Source organism: Brachypodium distachyon, chromosome 4, assembly GCF_000005505.3.
Source record: "Brachypodium distachyon strain Bd21 chromosome 4, Brachypodium_distachyon_v3.0, whole genome shotgun sequence".
In the NCBI taxonomy this organism is placed as follows: Eukaryota; Viridiplantae; Streptophyta; class Magnoliopsida; order Poales; family Poaceae; genus Brachypodium; species Brachypodium distachyon.
In genome coordinates, this window is record NC_016134.3 from 14,494,105 (window position 1) to 14,518,707 (window position 24,603).

Below are 24,603 nucleotides of genomic sequence, written 5' to 3' on the forward strand. Positions count from 1 at the left end.
CATGAGCAAAGTTGTCTTTCAGAGACTATGTGAACTCTCAATCAAAAGTAGCTTAGAAAACACTGGAAGGAGATTGCCCTTGTTAGAACAGCTAAAATAGTTATCTTTTCATCCTACTTAATACTAGCTAAAATAGGCACTGGAAAATACAGTTGTGTGTGCACACTGTTCGTGCGAACAGGGCATCATTGTGAATCTGCGTCTTTGTGCGTCTTCCCGCAAAGGTTTCCACGTAAAAGTCTATGTCTCTGGTTTCTAGATTCGTTGCCATTTTCTCCTTGGATGATGATGCTTTTTTCCTCAGGGTCATTTGCAGCAATGGCCAGAACATTTGGCATATTAGGGTGGCTCCTGGCCTCTGCTTCCCACGCTTGCCTCGTTTCTTCAGCCACACCTGGATGGAGAGCAACTTCCTTAAGCTCCGGGAGGCGCGTGATGTCGACGCCGGAAAGACCAACCAGATGCTCGCAGATCAGCCGAAGCGAGACGATTTCCGGGCGGGCTCCGTCTTGGATCGTCAAGACAGGCGCAGGCGGCGGTTCCATTGCTTTCAGCACAAGGCATAGCCGCAGCAGGCTTCCGAACTTGCTGCCTCCTATGATGAGACCGCCGCTGCCGTCGATGTTGTTGGCAACCACCAGCTTGAGGTAGAGCAAGCAACGCATGTCGCCAAGGGCTGACTGGAGCCCATGCGTGAGGGTGCTGGTCGAGAGGCATAGCTTGGTGAGGTCGCGAAACAGGGCGATGAACCTGTGCAGCACTGTGGGTGAGCTGCTGGTGGTGCTGCCGTGGGTGAGTATCTTGAGCGAGCTGAGATGATACGTGTTTCCTGCCTCCTGGCTCTTCTTGCATACTTGGTCCAGAGCAGTAGTCAGGGGACCTTGGAAGTCAAGGGACAAGGAGCGAGCGTTGTCCTCCACAACCATAGGTGCCTCGATGTACTTCCGGATCACCTCACCATGTTTAGCTTCTTCAGGGTCACACTCACACCATATCTTGACCTTGTTCAGCTTCTTCATGTGGCCGATAAGTTGCAAGAATCCCTGATCCTTGTCGGCGATAAACCCCGATAAGGTCTCCAGCATGGATTCCTTTGGCAATCTCTCTGTCTTGACTGGACCCTGAAGCTTAAACTTCCCAATCAGATGAACCAAACAGGGCAGACCGATAGCTTCCACTGGCAGCAGAGTCACTTTTGTTTTGCTTACATCAAGTGTCTCCAGCAGCTTCAGCCGTGCTATTTGCTTGGGAATCTTGGTGATGTTTGGGCCGAGGCTTAGGTACCTCAGATTCCATATCCTGCATATGTGTTGTACATGGCAGTCCTTGACATCACTGCATCCTTCCAGGTCCAATACTCTAGTAATCTTGTACTTGTGGAGATGAGAAATAGCGTCACCTGCATCCCCTGAGACTGTCAGGGACCGGACACGGGATAAATCGATGTCGTGCGGCGTGGTTATTCTGGAGTCTGCGCCGTTGCTGCTGGCATGGATGAAGAGGTGACGGGCTTTCTTGTGCTGAGCACCAAACGCAAAGGGCATGATGAATTTCTCGGACATGGACTTGTGCAGCATGAACACGTGCATGATGCCATGGGTTCTGCAGGACTTGTCCTTGTTTGCATTATGACGCTCCTCTTGAGGGGACGATCCATTGGGAAGATGCCTAGATACAACAAGCAGGTCCTGACAGTGTGATTGGATAGACCGGTGTAGTTTTCCCTGAGCACACCTCGAAGCCTTGCAAAGTTAGGCTCGTCGACGTCTTGGCTATCTAGGTAAGCACCCAGGTCCTGGCACAGTTTGCTGCAGAATTCACCTGTGGGTACGCTTTCGTCGCTCAACCGGCAGGCAACGCTGTGAAGAGCAAGCGGGAGGCCACCACATTTGGTCAGGAGCTTCTCGGCACCCTGCTTCAGCTCAGGTGTGCATCTTCCAAGGAGAGCTATTTTCATAGAGTCGTCTTTTCCAAGAGGCCTCATGTTGTACACATAACCAAAGGTCTCCTTATTTTGGTGGGGGTGATTGCTGCATCTATTAGCTACGGACTGAGTGGCCGTCGTCACTAGTATTCGGTCATTATCCTTGAATGCATTCCTCACGTCATCCCACTGCTTCATGTGCTCCGTCTTAATGTCGTCAATAACGATGAAACGCCTGTCACAGAAATTAACAAGTAGAAATAACAGTTAATTTAATATATAGGCATGGAGTATCGTGCATTTCTTTTTCTTTTTCTTTTTTCGCCAAGGAAATCTACAAGTCAAGGAAAGCTAAAGTCAAGTGAAAAGACACAAGCGTGAAGAACAAGGACCTAAACATGAAGGAAAAATACCAAGGAAAAAGCTCAAAAAAGATGTGTATCATTACTTGGTCATTATAATGAACCCCTATCTCTATAGATACACCTGAACACCTCCTCTAGTTGTACCCTCATTCACCCCACCTTGCAATTGTACCGTCGGAAGGAGTCGAGAGTTCGGAGTTTCGCACACTCCTCTCGACTCGAATACCGAGAGCTTCACGTACACCTTCCGCTTGACCCAAGTGTTGAAAGCTTTGCGCCCTCCGCTCAAAGCTCTCCAAAATACTACAGCCTTCCTTGCCATAAAATCCATTCAAAAGATTTATGAATCGAGGAATTAAGCTAAACCGATTTGGAAAATCAGGGACCTCATCCATGATTTTTATTTTATTGAAATGAGACCAACCAAACAGGCGTTGGAAAGTAGTTGAGGTTTTGGGGATTACTTTGTTTGTTTGTTTGTCTTTTATGGTATATCTAGCTACTCCCTCCGTTTCTAAATAATTGCACTCAAACGGCGACAAGTATTTAGAAACGGAGGGAGTAGATCTCACAAATTTTCTAAAAATATTTGTACATTTAGACTTCCAGAGCTTGTTTAATCTTTGTGTTCTTATTTTTCCTAAGCAAATAATAAAACTGGAATACCTGTTTTCCCTGTGGTTGAGGTATTCCAGTTCAGGGGGCATGTCGCGGAGCAGCACTGTTCCCGGAAACGAAGCTGATCGCATATACGATTGATGATCCCACCGGCGCTGGCATCCTTATGATCATCGAGAGAGTGCCCGTCCACCCAAGCACAGGGGAGCGTCCCTTCCTTGAGGACGCTGTCGTAGACTGCCCTCGCAAGGGTGGTCTTCCCGGAGCCACCGAAGCCCACCACGGCGACCACCCGCAGCCGCGCCGAGGTGTTGCTGGTGCGCTGCTTCGCTTCACCGTCTCCGTTTGGTCGGACGTCTAGCAGCGCACGAAGCTCGCTGGTGGCCTCCGCGATGCCCACGGGACCAGAAGAAGAACCCCGCGCGGCCTCCTGGAGGTTGGCGCTCCTCGAGGGCTCATCAGCGCTACTACTACTACTACTCAGCACCCGTTGGCGGGCCTCCTGCACGCGGCCCTTGAACTCCATGATCTTGCCGGCGAACCGGAGACGGGTGCGGAACGTCCTGACCACGTGGGCGGCTCGTTGGGCCCGCGACGCCCCGGCCCGGAAGGTGACGCGGTGCAGGAAGCGCTCGATGCAGTCCTCGATGTCATGGGTCAGCTCGCGCATCTCCTCGCCGACGGCCCTCTCGACGGCCGTGGTGCGGCGGGGGCCAATCCTGCTCTGCTGGTCGTCCATGGCCGCCGTCAGCATGACGAGGTCCGTCCGCAGAGACGCGCTCTCCCTCTGGATGCTCTTCCACATCCTGTACTTGGCACCCAGCTCCCTGTCGACCCTCCCCATGACCACGTTCGCCAAAGCCGTGGCCGCCGCTTGCTCCGCCATTACCATCGATCGATTGCTCGATCCGGTGGCGGTGGGTCGGGAATTTGGCCAGGGGATTGAGAGTTTGAGACCAGGTCACCACAGAGGAGAGGCAGGAAAAATGGCACGGAGCAGCAATGGTAATTGCGCTACTGCGTGTGACCGGGTACGTAGCAGGTGCGTGCTCCGTTCGTTTATAACAAAGTCAGTATAAATTTTGTAGACAAAGCTGTGACAACTAATATGGATACAAATAATAATATGGATGTGACGGAGTACCGAAATTTGACCCAAGTTTACACGACAACCATCTTAACCTGCCAAATCAAAATCATTAGTCATATATTAACTGGCTTTCTATTATATGTGTCTAGACTGTTTTAGACATACATACGTCCATATTTAGGCAAATTTGAGTCATTTAATATGGGACGGAGTGAGTATCTATTATACCTGGGTGCAAGAAGGCACTTCCCCCCATCCGACCTTTCTAGAACATATTTTTTTTTACGGCTTTGCTATTGAGAAGTCGCCTGTTTCTTAATTAGAGATCAATCGACATGTTAGCCATCGGATCTTAGACCCCCAGATTTTAATCCAACGGTTCTGAAAGACTGAAACGTCGACTGAGATCTAAAACTCATTCCTTAAAAATCAGGCGACTTAAAAATAGCCACACCCTTATTTTTCTTTGCACACAAGACTGAGTTTTGGATAACTCATCATGTTTGTCTCAAAAAAGTATCAGAAGTTCCGATCAATCTTGAATAATTTTTGTTTCAGGGTTCAGTCAAGATTTTCCCTCTAGCAGACAAACTTTGTAAGAATTTTTTATTTGCACTGGAACATTTGGTACTCCCTCCGTCCAACAAAAGATGTCTCAAGTTTATTAAAATTTGGATGTATCTAGACATGATTTAATGTATAGATGCATTTAAATTTGGTCAAATTTGAGACATCCTTTGCTGGACGGAGGGAGTACATGTAATTTGACTACTTATAAATGAAAAGTGCATAGGATATACTAGTGACTAATTTTTTTCATTGGACTTCTTTCATATGGTACCACACTGGGTATTATGCTGACTTTTTGATATATAAAAAGGTCTCCGATGCCTTATTTTGTTAGACTCTTTCTAGGCTTAGTTTAGTGATAATTGCTAACTTAATTTGCTTTAAATGGTGTGAGGTAGTTCTTATTAGACACTCATATAGCCAAAAATACATGTTAGATCTAACGTTTTCTACTCTAGGTCTCATTGGACATAGGTCCGAAAAACTTCCTTCTCATAAATATTTGTTGCAGGTTCAAATTTCAATAGTGAGCGCTCTAGTGCATGAAGATCGATCTGCTTCCACATGTGTTGCATTTTTTCCCCCGGAGTGATGTTTTATGTGTTGTTCCTAGAGCCTTAGCTTAGTCGGGGTCACTTGCGCTCTAGTGTGGTTGCCGGCGAGACCTCGTGGTTTCAGGGTGCTCAGATCATGCTCCTTCCATTCTGAATTAATACAAATCCACATCAGTTACGGATAGAGTATATATATCTTTGTGAATCTTGGTCATTCATGTTATCTTAGTGATTTTTTAATGAAAATGACATGCTTTCATGCATGATCAAGGAAGAAAAAAAATAACAAAAATCACCTACACGATGAGCTGTTGTGTACTTAAATTAGTCAATTTGTACAGTTGTTACAGGTCCCCTCTAGAGTTATTGGATTGGCCTCAACCAATAATGCATGAAAGAGACCGAAAGGCCATGACACCATGTATTTTCAACTTCAACACATAAATACTAAGTGCTCGTATCATATAAAACCGCACAATTTTAGTAGATTTAACTCAGTTTCGAAAGCAATTCTGATTACGAGCGAGTTGTAGACATAGGGCAGAAATGGTCTAATGTGCCGATTTAGTTTGGAAAAAAAAAACAGGGACACAAATAGTCTACTTGTCCATTTTGGTTTAGAAAAAACACAAGAACATAAATGGCTTGGTTGTCATAATTTAATTTGGAAACACAGAAATGGTCCAGTTGTCATGACTTTATTTGAGAGAAAGACACAAATGGTCCAATTGTCATAACTTAATTTGATAAAGACACAAATGGTTATTATTTGCTAATTAAGTTAATTTGGAAAAAACACAAATGGTCGAATTGTCCTCAAGAGAAAATAAAAGAAAAAACTGCACATGGACATGGCTCGTTTAATAATCCGCTCAGCAAGTTCGCCCACGGCCTGCTTGGACGAGGAGCAAGTTCATAGAGAAGTGGTAGACTAGGACGTACAGGTAGTGTCCGGGTCCAGTCCAAATGTCCAGCTTTGATCTCGCACTTTAATCTGGAGATCGTCGTCTTCGTACGTGGAGCTCCCAAATCTTCCATGAGTTCATCGTCCATAATTGTACATACATGCTGACCAGGAACTGATTAATCTTTGATTTGCTTCTGCTGCAAACGTACCATGACGAACAGGAACAGGGGAGATGGCGGAGGCTCGGATCAGTGCTTCGCAGGGGGCCATGCGTTCCCTTCCCGGGAAGCTGGAGTCGTTGCTATCGGAGCTCCGGGACAACGAGAAGAGCAAGATCCGCGCCCTCCAGGGCGACCTCCAAGAACTAATAAACAATTACCTAATGGAGCCATCGGAGGTTGAATCCCATGCCCAGACGGCGAGCTTCTGGATGAAGGACGTCCGCGACCTGTCTTTCGAGATCGACGACTTCGCCGACGAGCTCGCCCACGCCGTCCAGAAGCTCTCCCGGCCCCGCTTCCGGTTCCGGGAGAAGCTGAAGCGGCGCCGGTGGATCGCCGAAGAGATCTCGGGGTTCAGGGTTCGCGTGAAGGAGGCGATCCAGCGGCACAAGGACTACAACCTCGGAGACTGCAAGTGGCGTCCCAGCAGGCGGAGCGCCGCCGGCCTGGATGATGATCGCGGACGACTTCCATCGCCAGGTGTTCGCCTTCTCGTTGGTATGGGCGACTCCACTGACCAGATTTGCGGGTGGCTGGCTAACAGTGGACAGGCAGACCGCATGGTGGCCTCCATTGTTGGCACTGGCGGGGTCGGCAAGACCACCCTCGCCAGAGAAGTGTACCGTAAGCTCGCCGGGCAGTTCCGTTGCCGGGCTTTCGTGCAGACTTCGCGGAGACCTGACACCAAGAGGCTCCTCACCAGCATACTCGAGCAAGTTGGACGGCGCCGGCTCCTCGACGCCTGCGACGTGCGGAAACTGGCCTCCCAGATCAACGCGCACCTAAGGGACAAGACGTAAGTGTCCTTTTGGTCTCTGGGTCATTCATGATATTACTGCTGCATACTCCATCCGTCGTATCATGAACGCATAGAGAGCAAACGTGCACTCTTGAGTCTTGTCCGCATGATGGATCAAAGTTGATACCGTCGCATAACTGAAATTACCACCGTCACAAGCTAAAATGCGACGTACTTATAAATGCCGCGCGATCACAGCCAATCGGACGGCGTTTGCTCCAGGAGACGAAAGCGGGAATGCTCGCTTCTTATGAATTTCGTATTATATATCTGCTTGCTTTGACTAAATCTTTTGCTAAGAAATACTCCATTAATATATGACCTATATGATCTAAGTGCAATGATATCAACCACAGGGAAAAGCGCAAAAACTGTTACTTCTAGTTGTTCATGCATAGTGCATTTTTTTGGGAGAGGAGATATTTTACTCCCGAACGTACGACTCCACTTATCTCGACCCCACATTCTGCATTGAGATTCGTGTCCCAGAAGACCAGTTCCCTCCCCTCGTCCAGACCTGGTCCAACTCGCGGACGGCCGGCGGAGGTCACCCAGTACGCCACGACGAGGTCAGCCCTCTCCTCCATGTTTCTCTCCTCCACATCTCTACTCCATATGTCTCTCCTGTAAGATCTGTCTCTGTCTCTCTCTTCTATCTCTCTCTCTTCTCAATGTCTCTCCTCCATGCATGTGGCGGCTCCATATGGCCTCACGACATGGCCGTGCTCTATGACCGCGCTCGATGTGGCCACGATATGTGACGGACCGGCGATCAGCCCGTGGCGGCGTCCTCATGGGCCATGGCGGCAGGGGTTATCAGCAACCATGCGGCGGCGTCATGGGCGTGGCTTCTTTCCCTCCCTTTCTCCCTACACTTTCTCCAATTTTCATCTGAGCACTGAATATGACGGGAGCAGTACGCTCAGGAGTAACTAACATTTTCCTTTTTTTTTAGCGTTTTAAAGAAGCAGGTATACTAGAAGTAAGTCTAAGGCTTAGTTTGTCATTGCTGAACTGTGCTGTGCTGAATCTGCTGTTGAAAAATACACACCAAAGAAGAAAAAAGTTGGTTTACCCAAACACCAACATAGTCAAAAGCCGGTTGAAAACGTTGGACTATCATAATCCACTGCAATGCCAAACGCAGCTTAAAAAACTTTGTTTGTTGAGCTCTGACTTCTATAGCTTAGAAGCGTTGTAACTCCTGCTAAGAGCCCAAACAAACATCGGGAAATTTAACGAGCAGACTTTGGTCTTGTGGAGCGACTCATTTGCCGCCATTGATTCCATGCCTCCGCAGTTTGAATTCTTGACTTTTTACAAATGCATTTCATGCAAAGTTGCTTCAGATGTATTTAGTCCCGGCCGTGCGCATGGTAAGACATACATGCCTATCCAACAAACAGAACCCAAGCTCAGCCAGCCTTTACATGCGGGGTCGGGTGGTCAGTTTCACTGTTAAAAGCGATCGATAAAGGTTTGGGTTTGGAGAAACGGCCAGAGCCAGCCCAAGAAGTGTTGCGTCTCGAAGAAAAACTAAAATATTATAGTTAAGTGATACTGCAAATGTTACCGTCGTGGTTTTGTATTTATTTAAAATAAATATCAATGAACTCTTTTTTAGGGATATCAATGAACTTTTATATGATACTTCCTCTGATTCTAAATTCTTGACTCAAACTTTTACATGATACTGCCTAATTTGCCTAAATATGAATGTATCTATTTTTAAACAGCGTCTAGATACATGTAATATTTCGACAACAATTTATGATCGGAGGAGTAGGTATTAGAAAATCACAACTCTTGGATTTTTGGTTTAACCAGAACATCTGTGCTTTCCTAATCTGCGACAAAAAAACATGTGAGATTTATGATGTACTTCCTCTTCCTAAATACTTGTCGTGATTTTAGTGTAAAATTGTACTAAAACCACGACAAATATTTAGAAACGGAGAAACTTTCGATTTATTCGAAATCTTTGTTTTCGTTTTAATTTTTTCATCTTATTTAAATAAATAAAGCAAGATACGTTGTTTAAAAAAACTCTGTAGGTCCGATCCCCAAATTCACAACGACCGTAGTCGTCGAGTCCCGTCGAGTCGTCCCTCGCTGCCGAGGCTTCCGCTCCGGTCAAATCCCCGCACGCCTCCATTCCGGGCATATTTGTCTACCAACTCCTCAAATCGATCCCGGCGTCCTCCTACACTGCACAAATCCGGCCGCAATCCAGCTCAGCAGTTTGCGCGAGGGAAGCGTCCGGCAGTCGGGGGACTTGAAAGGCGGAGCTCGGCGGTCAGATCCAGTGCTCACCTTGCCTCCCCCTCCACCGAAGAAACCCCTCCCGTTGGCGAGGCCGGTGACGACCTCTCCTTGTTCTCCGACGTTTGCCGATGGCGCTGGTCCAGCCATTTTCCAGCGTCTGGTCGTTCAGCTCGGGCCCGGGCGTGTCACTGCCATGGCGCGCGCGAGAGGAGGGAGCAGGCAGATGCATTTATGTACAAGATCACTGACGGCCATACACGAATTACAACACAACGCGGCTAACTAGGGTCTGCCGACAACAGCGCACCGAGGCCTACAGCGCCCGCACTCGCCCCACTCTTAGCATCAGTCTTGATCACGTCAAGGAGAGAGAGGCAAAGTTGGGGGTTGCATTGTCAAAGTTGGGCGTTGCGGTGCTTCCAGATTGACCACGCTCTAAGCTGATCAGAGACGCAGTGTCCTCCCGAATGGTTGAAGGGGAAGAGCGGATGAACTCCCGCCACCAAGCTGCGAAAAAATCGCCGGCGGTTGGCAGGACGCAGGTGGAGTGGACCCACGAGAGAACCTCATGCCATAGGACGCAAGAGAACGGGCAGTCCACAAGAAGGTGGTTCATGGTCTCCAAGGTTTGGCCACACAACTCTGCAGCCCCACGGCGGTCCTGGCAGTCCAACCAAATAAATAATTTCACTCGTGGTGGGGTCTAAGATTTTCAGTTCAACTTCAAGATCTCGGAGGTAGTCCCACCCTGAAATAGGGCCTTGTTGCACGACTTGGAAGAGTACCGGCCATATCAGCCGTCCATCTCCATGAGAGGACATCAACCGAGCCCGAGAGGTGAATGGCATGCATCCTTCTCCAAATCTGGATGTGTTGCCAAAGAGCCATCGGTCCAAGAACTCCTTGGATATCGCGGATCCAACGCTATCTGTGTGGGCCTCATAGACCGTGCGGGTCTTCCGGAGGCGTCTCGGAACCCTAGTTTTGGAAACCGGACCGGACCGGCGGTCCGACCGGAAAAAACCGGAACAACAGCTCCCAGCGGTCTGTTTAGCGCACTGGACCGGACGGCCAAGCGGACCAAAAAAACCGGGTGAACCGGCCGGTTTGGCTCGAACCGCCCGGTTCACTTTCCGTTCCCCCGTCTCGCCTTCTCCCTCCCTTGTCCCGCCGCCACCGTTGCCGGCCGCCAGGCCACTCCCAGCGTCGGCCGCCTCTCGATCCCGCACGCCTCCCACCCACGCGCCGGCTGCCGCACGCCTCCTGCCCCCGCGCCACGCCACCCGCAGCGACGCCCGAATACTCGCTGCGCACCTCGCCGCAACCAGCGGAGCAGGATTTTTATCTTTTTATTTTTTTGCATTATTTAAAATAGATTTTTTTATATCTTAAAAAACCAGACCGATTCAACCGGTGTACCGGCGGTTCGACCGAAAAACCCCGAACCGAGAGCCTCGCCGATTCGATTACGGGTTTGGTTTTCAAAACTAGGCTCGGAATGAGAAGGGGGAGATTTGTACGCAGCTCAGAGATAGCTCGGCCATCCACCCAATGGTCCTCCCAGAACAGGGCGAAGGCACCGTTGCCGACCACCATCTTGGTGGAAGCAAAGAAAATGTCTCGTTCAACGTGAGAGAACTGAAGATCCAATCCCCGCCAGGGTTGGAGGGGATCAGTTCTCAGACGCCACATCCAGCAAGTACGCAGACTGACGGCCAACCTGGCAAGGTCCGGAATACCCAGCTTACGGTAGCACAACGGACCGTACTCAGAACATATGTAACGGGTTCCCTGAAACTGGTTAGGGACAAGGGAGAGAAGAAATTTTGGAAAAAAATTTGACTCTCCTCCGGCAGGTTCCCTATCTTGTTTCATATGTCACACTGACATGTCGGACCCATTCGTCAGTGACTGAAAATCCTTCCTCCTCTCACCGTCTCCTCCCTGGTCTCGATCTGCCCCCTCCTGCTCACGTCGCCAACACGCCAGCCATCGCCGCGCCTGCGCCACCGCGCGCCAGTCACCGCCGCACGCCGCCTGCGCCTTCCTCCGCTCGCCTGCGCCCGAGCCCGCCAGTGCCCGCGCGCTGCCCGAGCCTGCCAGCAAGGAGGCAAACAAGGGGGCCGAGGGGGTTGAGGAGCGGGAGGGCCGGGGTGGGTCGAGGAGGAGTCAAGGAGGTTGCGGAGGTGCTCCTCTACCGGCGGGCGCCGGCCAATCAAGGCTGCCAACGGCCAATCGAGGCGGCGGCAACCAATTGAGGCAGGCGGCGGCGAATCGAGGCGCAGTGCTCGCTGGCCCCGATTCGGGCCGGGAACGGGGTCCGCAAGGTCCGGGGGCCGGAAGGGAGGGCGCGGAGGGCGAGGCCATGGCCGGGGGCGGTCGCCGGCGGCGGGTGGAACGGCAGAAGCTGAAAAATCAGGATTCCGGTCCTTGGCAGTTCGTGTGCACGCTTTTTCGTTTTAGGGAATCACCACTGTTCCCTGGATTTGGGGACAAGGAGAGAGAATTTTGAGAATTCCCTAAAAAATTTAGGGATTGGGAATCATACAGGGAACCTGCTGGAGCTGGTTTTTGGGTTGTTTCAGGGAATGGTGTCGGTCATAGGGAACTTGCTAGAGATGCTCTTGGCCCAATTGACGTGGCAGTTCCCGGCCCTGGCCTCAGCTCGTCCTGACCAAAGGAAGCTCCGTAGGATCTTATCCACCTTCTTCTGCACCTTCCGGTATAGGCCCAGCACCGTCAGCTGGTGTAGGGGCGTGGCAGACAGGACCGACTTGATCAGAGTTAGGTGCCCTGCCTGAGACATCATTCCTGACTTCCAGGATGGGAGTCGGTCAGCAATCTTGTCGTCTAAGGTGTCGAAGGCCTCAGGAGATGGCTTTTGGAGCGCCAAGGGTATCCTGAGGTAACGAACCGGAAAGGGGGCAAGGTGGCAACCCATCATGGCTGCCGCCTGCACAGCCTCCTCATTGGAGCAACCGATCGGGGATAACGAGCATTTGGCAAAATTTGTTCGCAGGCCTGAGGCTTGTTCAAAGAGGGCAAGGATGTGGTGGATCGCCATCAACTCGGGGCGGTCCGAGTGGCAGAAGATAATCGCATCGTCAGCATAAAGGGAAACGCCAGTGGACACATGGCGAGCTGCGAGCGGCCGGAGGATCCCCATCTCAGAGGCCTTGGAGAGTAGACGGTTGAGCGTGTCAATCACCAACATGAACAACATGGGCGACAACGGTACTCCCTGACGCAAACCCCTCCGATGCCAAATCGATGGTCCAGGCTCCCCATTCAGCAGGATACAGGTGCTCGCAGTGGACAGGAGAACGGCGGTCCACTCACGAAATCGTGCTCCAAAACCCGCATGCTGCAACACAGCCACAAGGAGGGCCCAAGAGACGGAGTCGAAAGCCTGGGCAATGTCCAACTTTAACATGACCCGAGGCTCGTGAAGACGGTTAAGGTACCGGGCCGTCTGCTGAACCAACATGAAATTATCATGGATTCAACGCTTCTTTATGAAGGCACACTGGTTATCACCCACCAGAGGGCCCAGCCTCAGTGCCAACCAAGAGGCCAAGACCTTAGCCACCAACTTGGCGAAGAAATGTATCAGGCTAATTGGCTGATAATCCTTCAGTTGCAGCGTCTGGCTTCTTCAGGATCAGCACTAGCAACGCCTGGTTCAATCCTTGGAAACCGTGCCCACACAACGAGTGGAGCTTGTCAGGCAGCCATCACATCAGACTTCACTGTAGTCCAGCAAGCCTGGAAAAACTCAGCGGTAAAGCCATCAGGCCCAGGCGCCTTGCCAGATGGCATTTGTCGGGCCACCTCCCACACCTCCTCCAAAAAGGGGGCATCCAGGTCCGACAGGTCAGCCCGGCTGGAGTCCAAGAACTCCAGATTAAGGGAGAACTGACGTTCCTCCGATTCCCCCAACAGGGAGGAGAAATGGTCAAAACCTGCCTTAGCCATGTCCTCATGATCAGACAGGACCGTGGCCCCCAACCGACAGGCTATGGATCACATTGCGCTGCTTCCTAATTGTTTTCGGGGCAAGTTTTTGGTATTTGTTCTGCCAGGTCAAATTGGTACCAAAAAACACGCGTTCAGACTGAACTCGCGTTTTTTCGTTTCCGATTTTGCAGGATCTGCTAGAGATGCTCTAATGAGGTGTTTGCAAACCATCACATAATTGATAGATACGCACTAACATGCATAGTTGTTAGTTGTAATGGGAAGGAGTTCCTGGAACATGAGTATATGTATGATATCCTTTCTGAAACATAGTAAAAAAGAAGATCCAAGTTTTAAGAGATCATGAAAAGCTCACACAATACATATACAGAATGTACAGAAATAAAAAAAAGTATTGTTGCAAAGGTCTTAATTGATCATATATTTGTACGAAAATTTATAAACACAAGTTTCTATCCACTCACTACATTTATGTTCCTTGTGTAATTTTCAAAACTTGAAACATGCTAGTCTGGAGATGTTTTTCTAAATCAAGATTTTATGAGTTTGACTAAGTTTATAGATAAATATATCAACGTCTACAATATCAATAGATCAATTATGAAATATGTTTTCAGAGTATATTAACTTGGTATTATAAATGTTTTTATTTTTCGTAGGAACATGGTCAAGCTTAATTTGGCTTAGGACAAAACTTACATGACCTATATTTTGGGTAGGAGGAGTACATTGTAAGGTGTAGTAACAAATAGGCTAGCACATAGTAATACATACATAGTGTTACTAGTAGGCAGCATGATTTGCCATGTAGTAACATATGTACTTTTTTTTGCGCAAAGTAACACATGTACTTACCAGAACACTGGCAGGAGAAGCCTATTAGAGCAAGCTGAAAACCACTATCTCAGACAGTTTATTGAACCGCTTGTAAACAAGGCAATTGATGTCAAATTGTCACCACAGTTGGTTTTGGAACCATCTGCGAAAATCTTTATCTTAGATAGTTCAAAAGCGGTCTTAGCCCCTGCTCCGACCGGTGGTGATCCTCTCTCGGACAGCTTCCGCTTGTGAGTTGGAGGTGGTCTTTCTCCTCATCATGCCAAGCTTTCAGCCTCTGGGTGGATGTGTATGACGAGATCCCTTCTCCTTCTCGTGCCTGTTGTCGTTATGGTCAATGCTGTGGGTGACAAGGGCGGAGAGCGACACAAAGTCCTGGTGTTCGCGGTCGGTTTGGGGCATCCGTCCGTGAGGGGTGGAAACAGAACCCTTTATTAGTGTGGCCACCTTCTCTGTTGGCATGCCTCGGCGATGGGTTTTTGTAAAGAAAAAGTGGAGTACCGGTATTTTAGAAAAAAACGGCCTGTATATTCCAGACATGAGATGTCTATTTTCACCAAAACTGTCTGGAATTGGTCTTAATGCAGATGGATTTGATTAACAGTTTGAGATAACCTTTATTTATAGTATGTGGAGTTACAGATAGTGACTTCTTAGTAGGTTTGAGTTTGATAACATGGAGTTGCTAGATATGTAACATGAAAAGTTGCTAGTCTTGAGTCTTGATGCATAGTGGCTAACAATTGAAGTTGAATTACTAATTTAGCACTATACTGTCAATAGTCCCATGTACAGAATATTCATAGATTTTGACATCAAGTAACAGAGATTTGCCACATAGAGTAATGTACACTGTGGTAGCAAAATACACCTGTAAAATTACCAATTAACATCAATGTAAAAGAAGGAATGTGAAGCAAATGATTGATAAAAAACGTATACGATTTTTCAAAGATAAAATACAAACAAGCACTGAATCTTTACTATCACACCTTCAATCATCACTTTGTTCTCCCTTATCCGAATAAATCTTGCTGTCATCCTACTTTCCCACCAAGAGGTGGTTTTCCATGTTGTTTAGTGTCGTAGAAATATAATATACATATTTTTGGCAGGTACTTAATTGTGATTGATGATCTGTGGACATTATCAACCTGGGATATTGTTAGTCATGCTCTGCCAAAGGGAAACTGTTGCAATAGAATATTAACGACGACCGAAGTCGTCGTTGTGGCTCAGACATGCTGTGCAGATAACTCCAGGCATATCTTCAAGAAGGAACCACTTAGTGAGGATGAGTCAAGAGAACTATTTTCAGGTACAGTTTTTGCCCATCAATCGGAATATCCTCTGCACCTCAAGGAAGTTTCAAATGAAATTATAAAAAGAAGTGGCCACTTGCCGCTAGTGATCAATACTTTGGCCAGTATTTTAGCACGTCAGCCAGCCAGCATAGGGATATGGAATTACATAAAGAATTCACTGAGTTCTGATTTGATCACAAACGGTAACTTGGAAGGGATAAAACAAATTCTCAACCTTGGCTACGACAATCTTCCTCATAGTATGAAAGCATGCATGCTATATTTGACTATGTATGATGAGGAGTGTGTAATCTGGAAGGATGATTTGGTTAAGCAGTGGATAGCCGAAGGTTTCGTCTGCACAATGGAAGGAGACGACGAGGAGGAAGCTGCACGGAGCTATTTTGATGTACTTATTAACATGGGAATGATCCAACCTGTGGATATCAACTGCAATGATGAAATTCTGTCATGTAGAGTGCACCGCATGGTACTTCACTTTATTAGATACAAGTCCGTAGAAGAAAATTTTAGTGTTGCAATCGATCATTCTGAGACCACTATAAGGCTTGCTGACAAAGTTCGTTGGCTGGCCCTGCACTTTGGCAGTGTCGAAGATGCCACACTGCCGGCACCGGCAAGTATGAGACTGTCACAAGTTCGAACACTTGCATTTTGTGGATTGGTCAAGTGCATGCCTTCCATCTTGGAGTTTCGGTTTCTTCAGTCACTAATCCTTAAATTATGGGCTGATCCTGATAAGAGTAGTGAGAACCTTACTGGATCTGATGATCCAAGTGACAACCTCACTGCACCTGTGAGTTGCAACCTCACTGAAATCTCGGAACTATTCCGACTGAGATATTTGCATGTTGATGCACGTCATATGAGTGTGGAGCTTCCATCTCAGATACAATGGCTAAAAAGTTTGATGGTACTGGAAATTGATGCAGAAGTTACTGCAGTTCCATCAGATATTGTCGATCTTCGAGGCTTGTTATACTTGAACCTTCCTAGTGTGGCTCACCTGTCCACTGGTATTGGCCGCATGACATGTCTCCGCACTCTGGGAGTTTTTGATCTCAGCAAGAACTCAACAGAAAATGTGACAAGCCTTGGTGAGCTGACCAATCTCCAGGATCTTCGTCTCACATGTTCCACATCACGGTCAGATAACCTGGAAAGGAACTTGGAATGCCTGGGGTCGATAATTCGGAAACTAAGCAATCTCAAACGTGTAACTCTGGTACCTGTAGTCTCCTCTTATGTAAATGCGCAGGATGATGCTCGTGATTCAGGCATGAGTATTTCCTGGCATGGCATCAGCGTCGTGCCCCTTCCTCTGGTCCTTCTTCAGAGACTAGAGTTGTCGCGGTGCTGCTGCGTCTTCTCCAGCCTACCTGAGTGGACGAAAGAACTTACGCAGCTTGGCATTTTAAAGATCTCAGTCCGGAAGCTGTCGAACGAAGATGTTGTTATTCTCAAAGGATTGCATGCACTCACCGCTCTCTCCTTGTACATCTGGACCGCCCCTGCACGAAGGATTGTCTTTGATTGTGAAGGATTCCTGGTTCTCAAGTACTTCAAGTTCGTGTGTACTACACCATGTGTGGTGTTTTTGAGTGGAGCAATGGCCAATGTCCGAAAGCTCAAGCTAGGTTTTAATGCTGACAGAGTGGACCAATACAGCTTGGTAGCTGCTGGGTTAGAGGGCCTGACAAACCTCAACGAGATCTCCACAAAAATTGGAGGCGCTGGTGTTGATGAATCCGGCAGAAGGTTTGCAGAGTCGGCGTTGACTGATGCTCTTAGCAAGCATCGAAGCATTTCCATCATTGTGAATGTACAATGGGTGGATTGGAATTTTTGTGGGGATAAAGAGGCACAAAAGGAGAAGTACAAAGAGGCACAAAGTGCAGGAAATGCTCTCTTTCTTTATCTGCAGAATGAAGGCAATCTTCTCTTTCCTTCTCATTCTTTTTGCCGTTTGTTCTCGTTAATCAGTTTTGTCCATAAATATTTTGACAACCAATTATTCTGTTAGTATATAAATAATAATCCCTCCTATCCATAAAAAAGTGTCGCCAAAATGAGCGACACTTTTTATGGATCAAGAGAGTATAACATTGAAAAGGGTTCTATAGTCAGGTGCACAAACTAGCTTTCATATAGTCCCTTAGATGGACCCCTACTTGAACACAAACAAAATTGAAACCGCTATAGATGACAAAGGATTTTTGGCTCTCGAGCTCCATGTACTTAAAAAATTGGTTGCACAGAAAATGATCTCATTTGTTTGCTAACAGACAAATATGATGGCCTAATATAGCAAATAGTAATTAGTGCTTTGAATTTATTTGGTTATTTGGTTTTACCCAACTCGTACAAATATGTCTTTTTCGACAAGAACTTGTAGTTCTACACAGACATCCGACAATATTGCAATATTTACATGTGTGAATTTTCTTCAGATTGTTTTGCAATGTGTTCTTTTTTTTCAATTATATTGGTCACATATTCTTGCAGCCCCATAGCTCTGCAATACTAATGGTGTCATGTTATCTTTGAATTTATGAATATGAATTATGTTTGCTTTACACCCTTGTTCATTATTTTACTTGTTATATCTCTCGACTTTTGCCAATAGATGATCGTTCCCAAGAACTTACTGACATACCGACGAATTGTATAAGTTGTTATTGGTGACCTCCAGATGCATAGCAAAGCAATTTTCTTACTTCTTTTTACCAGAGCAGACAAGCCGATGTTCTAATAAGGGAGCTATTGCTTACACAAAGGCCAAACTATTCTTTCCAAATTCCAACTAACTATTTGTCAGTGAAAGCTGTTTTTTCTCAATTGATAGCCATTACGAAGAGGGTATCATGGTGTAGTGATAATTTCTAGCTAGTCATTTTCTTAATTTAATTTGTAAACACTCGAAGAAAAAGGAACCCCTGTCTACTTTCTTTCCTTTTGAGATCTTAATGTTTCATTACAACATGTTACAGATGGATTTCGTGAGAAGTGCGAGACTGATAGCGGTGGATCTGGAGACATTCACGAGGTATGATTAATTCATGCATTATTTAGTTTGCAATGAGACTGGCACTAGCTATAACACATGTCCCAATATAGAACCTCAGGGAGAACATGTCACATCACATATTATCGCCACTGGATATTGTGTCCCGGCTGTTAGAAGAAATCAGGCATAGTGTTTCTGAGGGAAGTAAAATTGGTGGTGGGAATGGGCAAGCTTTCAAGGTAGAGCAATACTTATATTTCTAGTTTCAAATTACCGGTACTTTCACATCGATCATTAAATATAAGAAACCTGACCATTGTTTATTGCATCAGAATACTGTGCAGTTAGTTGGGTACTACTATGCGACACGTCATCTATATGTCCGGGATAACGGAGATTTTGTTTCATGTAAAATCTCCAGTGAAGGAGTATACTACCTTGAATTTTTGTATTGTCGAAGCCTTGACAAGCATCTAAATGGTACTTATGGTAGTGCTTTAACTACAACTATGATGGAATATGTATAATGGAATAATATTCTCTTTCTTAACTTGCGCAGAAGAATATTGCCATCACGATTGGCGCACACGCTACAGCATAATCACAAGGATATGTGAGGGGTAAGTTACCTATATGAAAAAGCTATTTCCATTTAGACATAACATAAAACCTGCCAATGTACTGCCAGAAAAAAAACATGGTCCAAAAGAGCTGGTTATCACTCACGACTCTTCAGGGAGGAGGGAGCCTCTTTAGTGGTCTCAAACCCATACGACAAAAAATTCGATAGGCACAGAGCAAGGGCAGTGCCTCATGTATTTTCAAGTAACATCCATTAATGGTCAGCAAGCCACACACTGGATACCATAGATGAGGTGCCTTCATGGATCTCCTCAAGAATGCTCCATGTTTTCTTGGCGTCCTCAAGGTGGCTCACCTGATTGAAATCATCAGGGGCTTAATGTGTAGACCCACCCCTGACCTCTGCTTCCTCCTTGAGCTCGTCTTCATCGTCAGGATGAGCCTACCCAATTGCACCGGTGCTTTGAGGCAGCGGAGGGGAGGGAGCTGGGGCAACCTGGTGTTTGTTTTGCTCCGTACTGACATTTATGATACCTTGCAGATACATGGCATGGCGCCCAGTCTGCAATAAGGATGATGTATTGTACCTAGGCGTAATAATTATATTGATAATGGCAGGACCTCTTGGCTACTATAGTTGTGCAGACGTGCTTTCTCAAGACTTAATCAAACTTGTATGATACATTATTTGTTCGCAATACTGAGCAGTGTACTTTTGCATACTACACATTGCATGAACAATATATAATATCATGTTTATAATTCAATTATGTAGATACACAAGAGTTGGATGAAAAGGATAGAGTTCACACCAATGTATGCATCGCCACAAGAAGATTGTCGACAAGTGAAGAGATGCATTGAATTAGTATTGAGATGCATGGACGCTGACAAAAATAAAAGACCCACTGTAAAGGATATAGTCCGTGAGTTGAAACAGACAGAAACAGCGTCGCCCTGGGTCCAGGTACCATAAACTGATGATATGTGCAAGCGCTGTTCACTTAATTCAATCCAATGTGTGTGAAAATCTTATTTCCGCCTCACACAGTTTTTCAGAAGTATTTTCTGGAAATGCATACATTGTTTTCCTTTTTCTAAGTATTTCCTAGAACTGTGTACAAAGACACAGCCATACATTTTCTGCAATCCAAAAAACAAGGTACAAGCAAGAGATGAAGAGAGGATTAGAGACCAGTTTCTTTTAGCACTAGATTCTTTTATAGAGCAAGGATCCGGGGTTCCTAAAATATGTGAGAGGGTTTCAGAGGGTTGGCAATTCATATACTTTTTGAGATCATTCCTGAAGAATTCCCTGTTCACTTGCTAAATCTTTTCTTTTCTGCTGTGATTATCCATCATCATTATTTTGGTAGTCCACAGGATTCACCTACTTTGGTCTGGAACTCTTGATACCATGCACACTAGTGCTATGTGTCACAAACTCTGATCAAATCTGAAAGCCGCTGTGCATAAAAAACAGTATCAGAGCACAACATATGATTGGAACTTTGGAAGTACTCGCAATCGTGTGATCCCAGTGGGTCTATGGATGCGACGTGTATAGATGCACTTTAAATATTTGTCATTTCTGATTTCCTATTACGTGTTTGTACTCAAATAGGCTAAGTTCGCCAAGATTGGGCAGTGGGGAGGAATTGGAGGGGGCCCACGTGACATTGAGATGGCACCCCACCGTCTGAAAAGCTTGACAATCGGTAGTGGCAAGGTTATATATTCGCTTGAATTTTCGTACGATGACCATCATGAGAAGAACCACATAACAGGCCCATGGGGCGGTCATGGACCTGAAGGTCACGGGAACAAATTTCGTGTAAGTGTGAATCTTCTCTCTTTTCAAATTCAAGTGCCATCTTACTCAAAGTTACTTCTCAAGACAAGCAAAGCATGCTTATTCCTGTTATATATTATAGAGGATTGTTTTTTCTGCCTCTTCTATTATTCCATGTTGGCTTTTAGTTGTACTCTTGCACAAATAGCTCAGCTGGAATGCTTTTCTTGTTGTATTTTTGGATCTCTGCTTTTTTAGACATACAGCTCTCTGCTTTTAGTAATTACATTTGCAGGTAAGATAAAAAAATATTTAATCCTCAGTTCTCCTGCCTTTTTCTTCCCTAGCAGATTGTCCTCCAGCCTACCGAGTTTCTAACCGTAGTTTCCGGAACAATCGGTCCATATGACTCCGCACCGGCCGGTGTTATAAAGTCACTTACTTTTATCACTACCGCTGGTCGGTATGGACCTTTTGGAGAAGAAAAGGGAACTCCTTTCCAGATCCCAGTGCAGAGCAATGGGAGCATCGTAGGCTTCTTTGCACGTGCAGGGTGGTACTTAGATGCATTCGGCATCTATGTGAAACCTATGCAGGAAACCGAGGTACATGCCAACTGCTATCTATCATTTTTTTTGCGTGAGAAACCTGCCAGAGCACGGGTTTGGTTACCGGTGGTATTTTTATTTACTGTCCGCTAACCGCATTTTCCAGTCCCCTTAGTAAATTTGCTTTGCTTACCAGGAAAAATACCAGTTGTTTGACAATTTTGAACTTATAAGCCACACATGAGAAATGTTCAACCATTGAATACCTCACTGGGAGATGCATGGCCGTTGACATGGCCCGGTCCCCCAACAGACACCTTTTCATGCTCAAAATGACTGACCACACGTGGCAACCAGATCTTGATAGATGTTGATGAAATTCATATCTCAGTTTTTAGTTTCTTCTGTATTTTCTACTTAGACGCATTCGGCATCTATGTGAAATCTATGCAGGAAACCGAGGTATATGCCAACTGCTATCTATCTCTTTTTCAGGTGAGAAAGCTGCAGGAGCACGGTTTTGGTTACCGGTGGTATTTTTGTTTACTGTCTGCTAACCGCATTTTCCAGTCCCTCAGTAAATTTGCTTAGCTTACCAGTAAAAATACCATTTGTTTGTCAATGTTGAACTTATAAGCCACACATGAGAAATGTTCAACCATTGAATACCTCACTGGGAGAAGCATGGGCATTGACATGGCCCGCACCCAACTGACACCTTTTCATGCTCGAAATGACCAACCACACGTGCCAACCAGATCTTGTAGATGATGAAATTCTTATCTCAGTTTTTAGTTTCTTCTGTATTTTCTTCTTTGGCTTGACTATTTTGCACTCAGGAGGCTGGCCTTGCCAAGATCGGACCATGGGGCGGAAATGGAGGACAAGTGCGCGACCTCAAGATGCCACCACAACGTCTAGAAAGCGTGACAATTTGCAGTGGCACGGTGCTTAATTCTCTTACATTCATTTACCATGGCCATGATGGAAAGAAGCACACCGCTGGTCCGTGGGGCGCATCTACTGGGAATCCTGATCAAACTGATACAGTGAGTGCTCATCTTTAGTTTTAGAGGCTAAAAATACTGCAAACTATTCCAGATGGAAACTCATTAAGCCAGTACAAACAGCCAGCGTACGTGGTAATCATTTTGGTTGTCTTTCAGATTCTGCTTTGCAGTTCGGAGTTCCTGACAGGGGTCCGTGGAACAACCGGACCATTTGACCCTGCATCGTCTGACGTTATCGTCACGTCGCTTACTCTAATCACGAACACCCATAGCTATGGTCCTTTCGGGCAAGGCAGAGGAACCTCTTTCCAGATTCCATTGTGGGGCAAGGGCAGCATCGTAGGCTTTTTCGGGTGTTCGGAGTCATACATTAATGCGATCGGTGTCTATGTGAATCCTTATCTGGAAGCAATGCAGAAGGAGGTACTAAAATTATACATGATGAGTACAGAATTTGCGCAACTAATTGTTATCAGAGCCCATTTTTGGGAACCACTTCGGCTTTTAACCTATTTTTCAGAGAAAAAGGATTATCATGTCATCCTCCTTGTGTGTTTTCTGCCCAGTTGGTTAGCTCTCGTGAGCCTCGACTTACAAAGATCGGGCCGTGGGGTGGGAATGGAGACAAAGGGAATGTTCGGTACATCAACGCTAAGATGGAACCCCAGCATCTGGAGAGCGTAACAGTTAGCTTTGGCTCCGTCATCAATTCACTCTCATTTTCATACATCGACTTTAAGGGGGTTAAGCACAATGTAGGTCCTTGGGGCACTCCCTCCGGGAATTCATACAAGGTGAGCTAGCGATGGAGCTTAAACACAAAGTTTGCTCTTGAAAAAGAAGATTCATTGTTTTCCCTGCAATCTAAGCTGGTTTGCTGCATGACCATTGATTTTCCCTTTTCTGTTCCTTGCAGATTGTGCTGGAATCGTCGGAGGTACTGCAGGGGGTTTCCGGCACGGTGGGTTCGTCTGATGGTACATCTTCCAACCTTGTAACATCGCTCACGTTTGCGACGGACCAAGCCCGTGCCTATGGACCTTTTGGAGCAGGAGGAGGTACTCCGTTCAGCGCTGCGGCGGCGGCGGGGAATGACGGCCCTGTCGTTGCCTTCTTCGGGCGTGCAGGGTTATGTCTTGAAGCACTTGGGGTCTACGTCCACAGATACTGATGGCATATGTGACGTTCTTTTGCGCATGGCTTTGGAATTTCCGATTTCTTTGTGACATCCATGTCGCTTGGTTTTCTATACAGATTGAAAAACGTAGTACGTCTCTTTTCCTGTACTGTGGTCTGCGTGCATGTTTTCCGATTTTATTTCAACTTTTCTTTTCTATGCTTCGACCTCTTTTGAAAAGAAATGATGACAGGAATCTGTTTTCAGTGGAGATCCTTTAGATCGGATCGAGTGATAATTAGACCACCAATTTTTATTTTCAATGGTGGTTAATCCTCATGGACCTTTGTCTTGCACTCATGGGCGATTGGGCGGAGCTTGCCCTACCTCGATTTCTGGCCGGATCTAAATCCGTGCCAGTTAACATGAAACGGAGAGAGTATATGTATACTTTCTTAGAGATAAATGGGGCAATTAGCGTTATTAATTGACAAAGGAGAAATATATTTTTTTGAGAACAAGGAAGGAGAAAGAAGTAAGTTAACGTGAATTGTGCTGTTGCCTTGCTGGGCTGCTGATGCCTTCCTGGGTCTGGAATTCTGGGCGTGGGCATGTATATATGCCCGCATGGGCTACCACGGGGGCCTTCCGTGGCCGGTGGCGATCGATTCTATATATTGCTGGCCCAGGCTGACCGGTACATGATTGGCCCATATCTTCGGCGCTGCAAACCCGGCCCTACAGCGATCTTTTTCTCTGGTCCTGCTTCAAAGTTTGGATTTGTTTCAAGTGATGGTATAGTACTTCTGTAGTTCGGTTTGGCTTTGCTTGGTGACCACCCATCTTTGTGCTTCGGTCTTTGTTTTCTAACGAATGGACTAGTAGATGAATGAGACAGCGGTGTTGAACGCTAGCTTCAAGTTGAACCCAGCCTGTCCCTCACCAATGAACATGTTTTCAGTGTTGCTGTCGTTTGACTGCAGTTCAGTCCTGAGTTCCCACTTGCTAAATCATGATGCTTCCACTTGATCTGATACTACTACACACTGAAATGCATTTTTCTTTGGCACTTGGGACCTCTCTATGATTCAACC

General features: G+C 46.4%; 1 protein-coding gene and 1 non-coding gene across 5 annotated transcripts; one reads left to right on the forward strand and one right to left on the reverse strand.

Annotated features, from left to right (window-relative positions):
* Positions 1-30: 30 nt before the first annotated feature.
* On the reverse strand, positions 31-3,982 carry LOC100833419. The gene is made up of 3 exons (XR_002966474.1): positions 2,956-3,982; positions 2,449-2,599; positions 31-2,159 (listed from the first exon to the last, which is right to left on the reverse strand). It is a non-coding gene; the product is annotated as a probable disease resistance protein RXW24L (transcript).
* A 1,987-nt stretch (positions 3,983-5,969) lies between these two features.
* Positions 5,970-23,832, forward strand: LOC100833723. Of its 4 annotated transcripts, none has more exons than XM_024462709.1 (16): positions 5,970-6,133; positions 6,250-7,045; positions 15,244-17,384; positions 18,444-18,499; positions 18,571-18,699; positions 18,793-18,940; positions 19,020-19,080; positions 19,584-19,716; positions 19,818-20,009; positions 20,667-20,876; positions 21,185-21,439; positions 21,836-21,877; positions 22,222-22,431; positions 22,549-22,815; positions 22,959-23,186; positions 23,309-23,832. In XM_024462709.1, the coding sequence occupies exons 2-16, from the start codon at positions 6,261-6,263 to the stop codon at positions 23,561-23,563; spliced, it is 5,112 nt and encodes a 1,703-aa protein (XP_024318477.1). In that variant the 5' UTR covers positions 5,970-6,133; positions 6,250-6,260; the 3' UTR covers positions 23,564-23,832. The 4 variants fall into 4 exon arrangements, with proteins under 4 accessions (XP_024318477.1, XP_024318478.1, XP_024318479.1 ...); XM_024462710.1 differs by having other exon boundaries at positions 21,836-21,844; XM_024462711.1 differs by lacking the exon at positions 21,836-21,877 and having other exon boundaries at positions 5,971-6,133.
* Positions 23,833-24,603: the final 771 nt, after the last annotated feature.